The sequence below is a fragment of the Nicotiana tabacum genome, chromosome 6 (assembly GCF_000715075.1).
Source record: "Nicotiana tabacum cultivar K326 chromosome 6, ASM71507v2, whole genome shotgun sequence".
Classification (NCBI taxonomy): domain Eukaryota; kingdom Viridiplantae; phylum Streptophyta; class Magnoliopsida; order Solanales; family Solanaceae; genus Nicotiana; species Nicotiana tabacum.
In genome coordinates, this window is record NC_134085.1 from 76,168,279 (window position 1) to 76,182,038 (window position 13,760).

A 13,760-nucleotide genomic window follows, 5' to 3' on the forward strand; every position below is an offset into this window, starting at 1 on the left:
ACTTTGAGAATCATTCTAAAACGGGAATCATACTTTCAAATCAATCTGAATCACTCGAAAACCGAAACTGGCCATTCACACAAGTCATAATACATCATACGAAGCTATTCAAGATCTCAAAGCACCGAACATGACGCTAAACTTCAAAATGACTGGTCGGGTCATTACAAAACCACACATAGTACCCTAATACATACTCATCACATCATGTACACATCACTTATCACATCATAGAAATCAACAATTAGGATTAGCACCTAAGAGGTATTTCCTCCATACAAGGTTAGGCAAGATACTTACCTCAAATTAACCAAATACCGATGGCTCAACTTGACCTTCTTCCTGAACCTCATCACACCCTTCATAGGCGGTACTCTTAGCAGAACCCTCTCATCCACCATGAATGCCACATCATAAGCGCTCCGATTAGCATAACTCTTCTGCCTAGACTATGCTGTGCGAAGCCACTCCTGAATCAACTTCACCTTCTCCAAAACATCCTGGACCAAGTTAGTGCCCAACAACCTAGCCTCCCAAGCTCAAACCAACCAAACGGAGAAAGACATCACCTCCCATATAAGGCCCTATAAGGAGCCATTTAGATGCTTAACTAGTAACTGTTGTTGTAGGTAAACTCTGCTAGTGGTAGAAACTGATCCTATGAACCGCCAAAATCAATAACAAAGGAACGTAATGTGTCCTCCAATATCTGAATAGTACGCTCTGACTGTTTGTCCGTCTGGGGATAAAATTTCGTACTCATCTCGACATGTGTGCCCAACTCTCGCTGCACATCTCCTAAAATATGATGTGAATTGCGTGCCTCGATCTAAGATAATAGACACTGGCACACCATGAAGCCGAAAAATCTCCCAAATATAAATGCGAGCCAGTTGCTCTGAAGGGCAGATAGTCATGACTAGAATGAAGTGTGTAAACTTGGTTAGCCTGTCCACAATAACCCACACAATATCAGATCTCCTCAAAGTCCATGGATGTCCAACTACAAAATCCATAGTGATACGCTCTAACTTTCACTCCAGAATATCAAGCCTATGAAGCAAGACACTCGGTCTCTGATGCTCGTACTTCACCAACTGACGGTTCAAACACTGAGAAAAATACTCAACAATATCCTTCTTCATCCTCCACCACCGATAGTGTTGCCTCAAGTCCTGGTACATCTTCGCGTCACCCAAATGAATGAAATACCGCGAACTATGGGCCTCCTCAAGTATCCACTCATGCAACCCATCTACATTTAAAACACGGAACCGACCCTGCATTGTCAATACCTATCATCCCCAATTATAACCTCATTGGAATCACTGTGTTTCACCATGTCCTTAAGGAAAAGCAAGTGGAAGACAGTTGGACTACGAAAGCAAGAACTCTGCTGTACTCCGAAATATCTAACCTCACAAACCGATTGACCGAAGCCTAAACATCCAATGCTAATGGTCTATCTATAAATGGAATATAAGTAGGAATTCCGGAACCCGATCATTAATTAAAATCAAAATGTCAATTCAAAAAGTTAATCCGGGCCTGCACCCCAGAACCAAACAAAAACCACACATTTCGAATATATGTTTTTCATCCAATTCCAACCTCAAATCGACCCTCAAATCACCAAGTCTCACCCTCCAAAATCATAGTAAAAAATCCATATATTTCACCTTGAATTCTCGTAAAGTAGGTGTAATAATCAATGGTAATCAATATCTAACACCAAAAGTAAGTAAAGATCACTTACCCATTCAATTGTGAAGAAAAGCACTCTAAATTCGCCCCTAGCTGAGCTCCACAACTCCAAATATGGGAGAAATAACAAAACCTTTCTAATATAAAACTTCCCAACAAAACCTCACCTGCGGTCTACTTAGTCGCACCTGCGATGCCGCATCTACGAAAAAACCATCGCTGATGCAGAAATGACAAACTTCTCGTCTACACGCTTCTGTGGACCCCAAGCCATTTCTGCGGCTCCGCTTCCGTGGAAGAATTTACGCACCTGCGCACCATGGTCTACATCTGTGGACTTCCTCTTCCATCCTCTTCCTTCACACCTGCAGCTCCGCATTTGCGGCCAAGCCCTCCGCAGACGCAAAAACACCAGAAGATCATAGTCTTCAGCAATGCCAACAAATCCATAAATGTTCTGATTATAATCTAAAACAACAACGGGGCCTCCGGGACCCTGTCCCATCATACCAACCAACCCCAAAATATAATAGATACCTACTCGAGGCCTCAAATCACCCCAAATAACTTCAAAACCACAAATTGTACCTCAATTCAAGCCTAAGGAAACTAATGAACTTTTCAAATTCAAAACTTATGCCGAAGAAGCCTAATAAACTTGTAATGACCTCAAATTTTACATGCAAGCCCTAAATGACACAACATCACAATTCCAACTCCCGAAACCAAAATCCGAATCCGATACCATAAAGTTCAACTCCCAGTCAAACTTAACAACCTTCCAAACCTTCAACTTCCCAACTTTCGCAAAAAGCACCATCTGAACCTACGGACCTCCAAATTCACATCCGGATATACGCCAGTTCAAAATCACCATATGGGTCTGTCGGAACCATCAAAATACTATTCCAGATTCGTCTACACAAAAGTCAAGCTTCAGTCAACTCTTAGAACTTAAGCTTCCAACCTTGGGACTATCCCAATTCACTCCAAAACCTCGCCGAAACTAAACCAACCACCTCGACAAATCACGTATCTACAACTACACATAAGAAAGGCATCAAATAGGAGAAACGAGGATAAAATAGTCAAAAGGACCGACCGAGTAGTTACATTCTCCCCTTCTTCAATAAATGTTCGTCCTTGAACGAGTATATTGACATACCTGAAGTGCCAAAATGGTGAGGATATCGACTCCACATATCATGCTCGGTCTCCCAAGTCACCTCCTCAACCTGTTGACCTCTTCACTGAACCTTTATCGATGTAATGTTCTTTGACCTCAAATAAATGACCTGCCTGTCAAAAATAGCCACCAGGTCCTCAACACAGGTCATCCTTATCCAATTGTACTAAGATAAAACCTAGCTCATGTGACGGATCACCATAATACATCCGGAGCATGGAAACATGGAACACCGAGTGAACTCCGGATAAGCTGTGTAGTAATACAAGTCTCTAGGCCACGTCACCAATTCTCTCAAGAATCTCTTAAGGGCCAATATACTGAGGGCTCAACTTGCCCTTCTTCTTGAACCTCATCAAACAATTCATAAGCGATACTATAAGCAAAACCCTCTCATCCACCATGAATTCCACATCACGAGCCCTTCAATCAGCATAACTCTTCTGCCTAGGTTGCGCTGTGCGAAGCCACTCCAGAATCAACTTCACCTTCTCCAAAGCATCATAGAAAAAGTTAATGCCAAACAACCTAGCCAATATATCGAGGGCTCAACTTGACCTACTTCCTGAACCTCATCGCACCCTTCATACCCTTCATAAGCGATACTCTTAGCAGAACCCTCTCATCCACCATGAATGCCACACCGCAAGCCCTCCGATCAGCATAACTCTTCTACCTAGACTGCAATGTGCGAAGCCACTCCTTAATAAACTTCACCTTCTATAAAGCATCATGGACCAAGTTAGTGCCCAACAACCTAGCCTCCCAGGATCAAACCAACCAAACGGAGAAAGACATCGCCTCCCATATAAGGCCTTATAAGGAGCCATTTAGATGCTCAACTGGTAACTGTTGTTGTAGGCAAACTCTGCTAGTGGTAGAAACTTATCCTATGAACTGCTGAAATTGATAACACAGGCACGTAACATGTCCTCCAATATCTGAATAGTTCGCTCTAACTGTTTGTCCGTCTGGGGATTAAATGTTGTACTCATCTCGACATGTGTGCCCAAATCTCGTTGCACATCTGTTGATACCTAATTTTCCCTATATTTTTATATGCATAAATACCTTCAAAATAGCATATACATGCATATATAAGCATGCACAAGGTTTTTATAATTTTTCCCATAATTTTAAGGATTTAAATTGATTTATTTCCTTCACTTTTATTCATAAAATCCCCAATAATTATCCCACAAATTATTGTTGTGGTAATTTAGTCATTTAATTTCTATATTTATGCCAAAATATGGTTAAAATATTTTTATGCATTTTTTTATAATTGTATTTCGCATTTTTAAAAGCTAAATTGCATATAATTGCAATATTAGCCCCATTAATGTATTAATGTATAATTACAACGCAAAATTGATCTCCTATATTTTTAAAATTTTAAATATCTATATTAAATTATTTTTGTACATGAAATTATTTTTTAGAAATTATTTATCATTTATTATAAATTATATAGGGAAAATTGGCTATTTAAAATATAGCCAGATTTGCATTTCAATTGTGGCCCAATTTAAACCCAACCCCAGCCCAATTTTAGATTAAAAACACCCGGCCCAAACCATGAACCTGCCTACCCGACCCATCAAATCCTGGCCGTTGATCTAAAAGATCAATGGCCCTCGTCCGTTCTTACCATTTTTTATTCCAACGACCCCCTAACCCTATCTCATTTCCTAAATCTACCGCCTCTGTATTATCTCATCTCCTCTCCTCTCTCAACCCCTCAACCTAACCCTAGCTTCTTCAACACTGACTCCCTTCTCCGGTCTTCTCCGGTGATCTCCCTTCAACTCCTAAGCATCCAATGGCTTCTCTATTGCCATGCTCGCCTTCTCTAAGGCCTTCATGGGCCCTGGGCCACGCTGACTTGCATCTAGAGTTTTCCATCTGGTCTATTCTTGGCTACTTCAGTATGATATCAAGCGAAATCATGTTGTACTTGTTACGATCCTTGAGATTTTAGACAGGTTCTTTCATCTCTACTCGGGTTTCTTCTGAAACCCTAATTTTTGCTTACATCTCCTAGATTTGTACGATTTTTAAATGATTTGAGTCTGTTTCTTTGATGTTTTACACTATCCTTGTAACTCTTTACAAGAATCATCGATTTCAAAGTATTTTCACCTTCTTCTCAAATTAGGGTTTTCGGAACTTCTTCTAAAACTTTGTTTAAACCGATTCTTTATGTTTAAACTTCTATCTCTTGCATATTTTGACCGATTCTATGATTTTACTACCTGTTCAACTTGCCTATGTTGAAAACCCTAATTTATTACTTCTAATCTTGGGTTTCTGAGTTTTGTTTTGATAACGTGTTCAGTTAATCTATATGTTTCTGTGATTCTGTGATTTTACCCTATGATTGCTTGTTAAGGTTCCTAATTATGGCTATCCTTGCCTATTGTGTGATTTTACCCTATTTTATTCACTAACGTTTCTGATTCTTCACTTCTCCTACATGTATCATGCTTATTCTACTAATTCAGAATATGCTCTACATGAATCCCTAATTTATTTATGATTTTTGTCCTACTCAACCTCTTAGAGTTCTGGATTTTGCTTACTATGTGCTTGCTCTTATAAAGTTGTGCTAAATCAGTGTTATTTTCTACTTTTGAATCCTTGAGTCTTTGTGATTGATCTTTCACTGATTTCGCATGATATCTCTACTGATTTTTAACCTTGTAAAATATTTGCTGACCTTATTCTACGGTCAATTATGCTATTAATTGATTTCTTAAGTCTTTTCCTTGATTGAAATATGCTGAACCTAGCCTCTATTACATGTTGGGTACTTGTACTATGCAGGAAATATTTCCTTATTTGTTGTGCTCAACCTTATACGATTTCCTTCCTTATTTGCCACATGATTATTACCATTTGAAGTTGACTCCTCAATTAAAGGGAGTGCTTACCTTGATTTCACGACTGATTGATTCTAAGTCCCCATAATTACTGATGAACTTTGATTTTTACCTTATTTGCTACCTGCTTTCAAACTATATATACACAGTAGGGGTGGGCATATATCGGGTAAAACCGATAACCCGAACCGTTAATTACTTATTGGGTTATCGGTATTGGGTTATTGGGCTAATGGTTCGGTAACGGGTTAAAACAAATTTCTTATTGGGTTATCGGTTCGGGCTCGGTTTATCAAATCTATTATTGGGTAAACCGATAACCCAATAAGGGTTTACTAATTTACTAGTATACCCTTTAGTCTAGTAATAATACTAGGGTTTCATACTTTCATTTTCATTAGTCTGTTTGTCCGCCTCCTCACAGTCACAGCCTCACTAACTCCTTTCCTTTCCTGTGCTTGAGCCTTGAAGTCCTCAGTCCTCACTCCACACTCCTCAGTTAAGCTGAAGCCCTCAGTGACAAGTTAAGCTCAAGCCCTCAGTGCTCAAGCCCTCAGAGTCCTTCATTTCTAAGGCGGAAAAGTCCTTCAGTATCAAAACACTGAGGCTCAGTCAGTCAGTCAAGCCCTTAGTCCACAGTCCTCACCCAGTTCTCTACTAGTCCGCCACCTGCCACACGGCTGAAGCAGTCAAGCCCTCACCAGTTCTCTGCCTCATGACTCACGCAGTCACGCCCACACGACTGAGCCCGTCAAAACTCAGTTTTCTATATCTTTTTCCGGCAGAGCGTTGCACTAAGGTTAGTGTTTCATATCCCATTTCTGAATTCGTCTTAGTTTGGTATCTTAGAAATCAATTTTTGCATATTTTCCTTTTTTATGAAGCTCGAAAGAGTGGGGGTTACAAAAGAAGTTAACTAAATGGGAAATCGAAAGGACGCAGAAGCGGGACCAAACTAAGACTGATTGGTCTTAGTTTCCCTAAAATGTTTGGTTTCTTGAATTTATACTACACTGATTGTTTGGTTTCCTTTTTCATACTATACTGATTTATACTATAACATATTGTTTGGTCTCAGGTGCACTATCACATATTGTGCAAATTGTGTCCTGTCTACATACCAAGTATTGAGCATTTATTAAAAAAATATGTGTTTCATTTTAAGATTTTAAGCTAAATATGTAGTTATATATGTTTCATTTTAAGATTTTGTTGTCTCGCTACTTGATTTCTTTTAAATCAAATTCACAGTGACACAAAAACATGGCTGAAAATATCATGATTGATAAGGTGATTGGTGAAAGTGGAGCTTCTAATTCAAATGCCACATCACAATCTCAATCAGTTCAATCGAAAGCAAAAAAACAAAGAAAAAAGAGGTCTGTTGCATGGGAATATTTCGACCAAATTATTGATCCGGAAGGAAATCAAAAGGGTGTTTGTAAACATTGCAAAAGAGAATATTTTGCCGATTCAAAAGATAATGGTACGAAATCACTCCTTACACATATGGCCAAGTGTTTAAAAATGCCTTTAGATGTTGCAAAAAGTCAATCAAAACTAGGCTTTAACCCTATTCCGGGGGGTAATAAGGGTGATGTAGCCGTTGTTCCTTGGAAATTTGATCAAGAACAATGTAGGAAGGCTTTGTGTCGTATGGTGATCGTTGATGAACTTCCTTTCAGCTTTGTTGAAAAGGAAGGTTTTATGAATTTTATGAAAGTTGTACAACCTTTTTTTCGAATTCCTTCACGTAGAACTGTGACTCGTGACTGTTTTGATCTTTTCAATGATGAAAAACGTAAGTTGGTGAAGCTTTTTAAAGATCAGAGAGTTTGCCTTACCACTGATACTTGGACTTCCTTACAACGAATAAATTATATGTGTATTACTGTTCATTGGATTGATAGTGAATGGAAAATGCATAAAAGAATTGTCAACTTTTGTCCAATTTCTAGTCATAGGGGGAAGATATGGAAAATAGTATTGTTAATTGTTTGAAAGAGTGGGGGTTACAAAAGATTTTCACTGTCACAGTTGATAATGCTAGTTCAAATGATGTAACGGTGAAGGAGCTTTCTAAGAAGTTAACTAAATGGGGGACCAATTCTATGAATGGTAAGCACCTTCACGTGAGGTGTATGGCTCATATTATGAATCTTGTTGTTCAGGATGGTATAAAAGAATCAATTGTGTCTATTGAACGTATTAGGCAAGCAGTGAGATATATCAGGCAGTCTCCTGCTAGGTGGAAAAAGTTTCAGGAATGTTGTGATGAAGGAAATCTAGTTAGGAAATCTTTATGTTTGGATGTTCCTACAAGGTGGAATTCTACATACTTAATGTTGAACAGGGCTATTGAATATGAGAGTGCAATTTTTGAATATGTTGATCCTGATATTGGCTTGTCACATCATCTTGAGTTTGTTGATATTGTAAATGGAAGTCCTGCAGATACACTTTTGAGTAGTGATTGGGAGGATGTAAAGAAATTGACAAAATTTCTTGAAATCTTTTATAAGCTTACTGTAAAGGTATCTGGCTCACTTTATGTTACATCAAATCATCATTTTCTTGAAATTTGTGAAGTTGCTGTTTACTTGAAACAATTGATATTAAATGAAGATGTTTTGTTGGGTTTAATGGCAAAGAAGATGAAGGAGAAATTTGATAAGTATTGGGGTGATCCAGAAAAAATGAACAAAATGATTTTCATTTCATGTGTTTTGGATCCTCGGTACAAGTTTGATTCTGTTAGTTTTGCACTTGCGAAGATGTTCGAAGAGAAAGGGCCAATTATCGTGAAGGGAGTACATACATACATGACTTCATTGTTTGATGAGTATGTAAAGTCTTATTCGAAAGATAAAGTTTGTCGTCCCTCTTCATGTTTATCTAACTCTTCATTGGACACAATGGAAACTTCAAATGGATCTTTTGGTTCTTTCTTTGAAGAATTAAAAAGACATAAAGCTGGGATTGGAGGTTCAGATTCTAAATCAGAATTGGAAAAATATCTAACAGAAGAAGTTGAAAATGAAATAGCAGACGGTAATATATTGCTTTGGTGGAAAGTAAACTCACCTAGATTCCCCATTCTTGCTGAGATGGATCGGGATGTATTATCTATTCCTATTTCAAGTGTTGCATCTGAATGTGCATTTAGCACTGGAGGGCGTATTCTTGATTCATTTAGGAGTTCATTGACTCCTAAATTGGTGGAAGTTCTCTTGTGCCTTCAAGATTGGCTTCGAAGTGAGCCATTACCTGTAAGTGTTGAGGAAGATTTAGATGTTCTCGAGCAACTAGAACAAGGTAGCAATATTTTAATTTGTTTGATTGTATATTATTTTTATAAATAGTTTATTTAATATTTTTGTTGTTTGACTTGTTAATATATATTATCATAGATTTTGCCAATCTTGGAAACGAACCCTGCGATGATGATATGTAGAATCTTAGATAGTTGTAAGTTAAAACTTTGGTAAGTTAATTATTCAACTTATATGTTATACATAGTATGATTACAAATATTACTTGCTTAATATATTTTCTTGTTATGGTGTGGGCAGGTAAGAGTGTAGTTACAACCGGTAGGAAGATAATTGGAGCAACAAACCCATTGGAGTCTGCTGCTGGCACCATTCGTGGTGATTATGCTATTGACATTGGGAGGTAAAACATCTAATTTCCCAGTTTAGTGTTTGCTATAACGTACATTTGTCTCAAACCAATGTGCCAATAGTTAGGATCATTATGTCTTCAAGCACTCCTTATCGGTTTACCCGATAAGGTAAAACTAAAACTAAGATTGCTGATTGTTGAACGCTGAATATTACCTAAAATTAAGAGTGCTGAACGCTAATATTTGTACAAAGTAAATTTTGTACAAAGTTTACTGGAAGCTGCTATATATGACACTTCAAGCTAAACTACAGCTGAGTAACAAGAATCAAACTACAGCTGCTATATTGAACACATAATAATGACACATAAAAAAAATATGATAACAGAAAACTGCACACAAAGCTGCACATAAAACTAACATTTCTCACAATAATTTCAGTTTAAAGTTAAACTTCTCACTGAATAATTTCAGCACACAAAGCTGTACATTTTTTGCCTCAAACTAAACATACCCAGTATGGCAGTACCTCAATTGCCTGTGCATACAAAATGCAAACAGCTCAACTTCCAATCTAACAAAAATAGGAGATAAAAAGATCCCAACTTTCACAACCCAAAAACAGATGTATACACAGTAATGTCCAAACTCCAAAGTAATAGTTCAAACACATTAATAACAATGCAAAGTAGTATCAACCTTAGGATTAACAAGTCCAATTGTCCAAAGTCCAAACATAATACATAAAACAAGATGACAATAACTACATCTTACTTTCCACCATCCATCATCACCTTCTTCAATCCTTTCATAGTGACTCCAAACATGTGAGATAGCTTTGAGACCACAAAGTCGAGGCATGGTTACACCTATTAAACATAACAAGAAAATATATTAAGCAAGTAATATTTGTAATCATACTATGTATAACATATAAGTTGAATAATTAACTTACCAAAGTTTTAACTTACAACTATCTAAGATTCTACATATCATCATCGCAGGGTTCGTTTCCAAGATTGGCAAAATCTATGATAATATATATTAATTTCCTTCTTAGCGCTCTTAACAGAATTGTGGCTATCAACGAAGCCATAAAAGAAAAGGTGAACTTGGCACAAATGCCATTTTCTGTTGCAATGCTCAGCACTATGACTTTGGTGAAAAATCATTAGCAACTGAACACGAACAGAATCTGATAAATTCTGCACCCAATGATTATCCAAGGAACAGATTTACGTTTTTTTAATCGCTGAGCAATCAACATCACTATCAGGATAAGAGCTCGAAATACCGAATTACATAACATCATTCAACAGAGAAGTTGTCAACTGAGTTTTAACATGGTGTTAGGAGTGCTGGAAGACATAATGATCCTAACTATTGGCACATTGGTTTGAGACAAATGTACGTTATAGCAAACACTAAACTGGGAAATTAGATGTTTTACCTCCCAATGTCAATAGCATAATCACCACGAATGGTGCCAGCAGCAGACTCCAATGGGTTTGTTGCTCCAATTATCTTCCTACCGGTTGTAACTACACTCTTACCTGCCCACACCATAACAAGAAAATATATTAAGCAAGTAATATTTGTAATCATACTATGTATAACATATAAGTTGAATAATTAACTTACCAAAGTTTTAACTTACAACTATCTAAGATTCTACATATCATCATCGCAGGGTTCGTTTCCAAGATTGGCAAAATCTATGATAATATATATTAACAAGTCAAACAACAAAAATATTAAATAAACTATTTATAAAAATAATATACAATCAAACAAATTAAAATATTGCTACCTTGTTCTAGTTGCTCGAGAACATCTAAATCTTCCTCAACACTTACAGGTAATGGCTCACTTCGAAGCCAATCTTGAAGGCACAAGAGAACTTCCACCAATTTAGGAGTCAATGAACTCCTAAATGAATCAAGAATACGCCCTCCAGTGCTAAATGCACATTCAGATGCAACACTTGAAATAGGAATAGATAATACATCCCGATCCATCTCAGCAAGAATGGGGAATCTAGGTGAGTTTACTTTCCACCAAAGCAATATATTACCGTCTGCTATTTCATTTTCAACTTCTTCTGTTAGATATTTTTCCAATTCTGATTTAGAATCTGAACCTCCAATCCCAGCTTTATGTCTTTTTAATTCTTCAAAGAAAGAACCAAAAGATCCATTTGAAGTTTCCATTGTGTCCAATGAAGAGTTAGATAAACATGAAGAGGGACGACAAACTTTATCTTTCGAATAAGACTTTACATACTCATCAAACAATGAAGTCATGTATGTATGTACTCCCTTCACGATAATTGGCCCTTTCTCTTCGAACATCTTCGCAAGTGCAAAACTAACAGAATCAAACTTGTACCGAGGATCCAAAACACATGAAATGAAAATCATTTTGTTCATTTTTTCTGGATCACCCCAATACTTATCAAATTTCTCCTTCATCTTCTTTGCCATTAAACCCAACAAAACATCTTCATTTAATATCAATTGTTTCAAGTAAACAGCAACTTCACAAATTTCAAGAAAATGATGATTTGATGTAACATAAAGTGAGCCAGATACCTTTACAGTAAGCTTATAAAAGATTTCAAGAAATTTTGTCAATTTCTTTACATCCTCCCAATCACTACTCAAAAGTGTATCTGCAGGACTTCCATTTACAATATCAACAAACTCAAGATGATGTGACAAGCCAATATCAGGATCAACATATTCAAAAATTGCACTCTCATATTCAATAGCCCTGTTCAACATTAAGTATGTAGAATTCCACCTTGTAGGAACATCCAAACATAAAGATTTCCTAACTAGATTTCCTTCATCACAACATTCCTGAAACTTTTTCCACGTAGCAGGAGACTGCCTGATATATCTCACTGCTTGCCTAATACGTTCAATAGACACAATTGATTCTTTTATACCATCCTGAACAACAAGATTCATAATATGAGCCATACACCTCACGTGAAGGTGCTTACCATTCATAGAATTGGTCCCCCATTTAGTTAACTTCTTAGAAAGCTCCTTCACCGTCACATCATTTGAACTAGCATTATCAACTGTGACAGTGAAAATCTTTTGTAACCCCCACTCTTTCAAACAATTAACAATACTATTTTCCATATCTTCCCCCTATGACTAGAAATTGGACAAAAGTTGACAATTCTTTTATGCATTTTCCATTCACTATCATTCCAATGAACAGTAATACACATATAATTTATTCGTTGTAAGGAAGTCCAAGTATCAGTGGTAAGGCAAACTCTCTGATCTTTAAAAAGCTTCACCAACTTACGTTTTTCATCATTGAAAAGATCAAAACAGTCACGAGTCACAGTTCTACGTGAAGGAATTCGAAAAAAAGGTTGTGCAACTTTCATAAAATTCATAAAACCTTCCTTTTAAACAAAGCTGAAAGGAAGTTCATCAACGATCACCATACGACACAAAGCCTTCCTACATTGTTCTTGATCAAATTTCCAAGGAACAACGGCTACATCACCCTTATTACCCCCCGGAATAGGGTTAAAGCCTAGTTTTGATTGACTTTTTGCAACATCTAAAGGCATTTTTAAACACTTGGCCATATGTGTAAGGAGTGATTTCGTACCATTATCTTTTGAATCGGCAAAATATTCTCTTTTGCAATGTTTACAAACACCCTTTTGATTTCCTTCCGGATCAATAATTTGGTCGAAATATTCCCATGCAACAGACCTCTTTTTTCTTTGTTTTTTTGCTTTCGATTGAACTGATTGAGATTGTGATGTGGCATTTGAATTAGAAGCTCCACTTTCACCAATCACCTTATCAATCATGATATTTTCAGCCATGTTTTTGTGTCACTGTGAATTTGATTTAAAAGAAATCAAGTAGCGAGACAACAAAATCTTAAAATGAAACACATATAACTACATATTTAGCTTAAAATCTTAAAATGAAACACATATTTTTTTAATAAATGCTCAATACTTGGTATGTAGACAGGACACAATTTGCACAATATGTGATAGTGCACCTGAGACCAAACAATATGTTATAGTATAAATCAGTATAGTATGAAAAAGGAAACCAAACAATCAGTGTAGTATAAATTCAAGAAACCAAATATTTTAGGGAAACTAAGACCAATCAGTCTTAGTTTGGTCCCGCTTCTGCGTCCTTTCGATTTCCCATTTAGTTAACTTCTTTTGTAACCCCCACTCTTTCGAGCTTCATAAAAAAGGAAAATATGCAAAAATTGATTTCTAAGATACCAAACTAAGACGAATTCAGAAATGGGATATGAAACACTAACCTTAGTGCAACGCTCTGCCGGAAAAAGATATAGAAAA

At 36.8% G+C, this 13,760-nt stretch overlaps 1 protein-coding gene across 1 annotated transcript; it reads right to left on the reverse strand.

Annotated features, from left to right (window-relative positions):
- Positions 1–12,827: 12,827 nt before the first annotated feature.
- On the reverse strand, positions 12,828–13,259 carry LOC142181894 (zinc finger BED domain-containing protein RICESLEEPER 4-like). The gene has a single exon (XM_075255538.1). It carries the CDS (start codon positions 13,257–13,259, stop codon positions 12,828–12,830), a length of 432 nt encoding a protein of 143 aa, XP_075111639.1.
- Between the last annotated feature and the right edge of the window lie 501 nt (positions 13,260–13,760).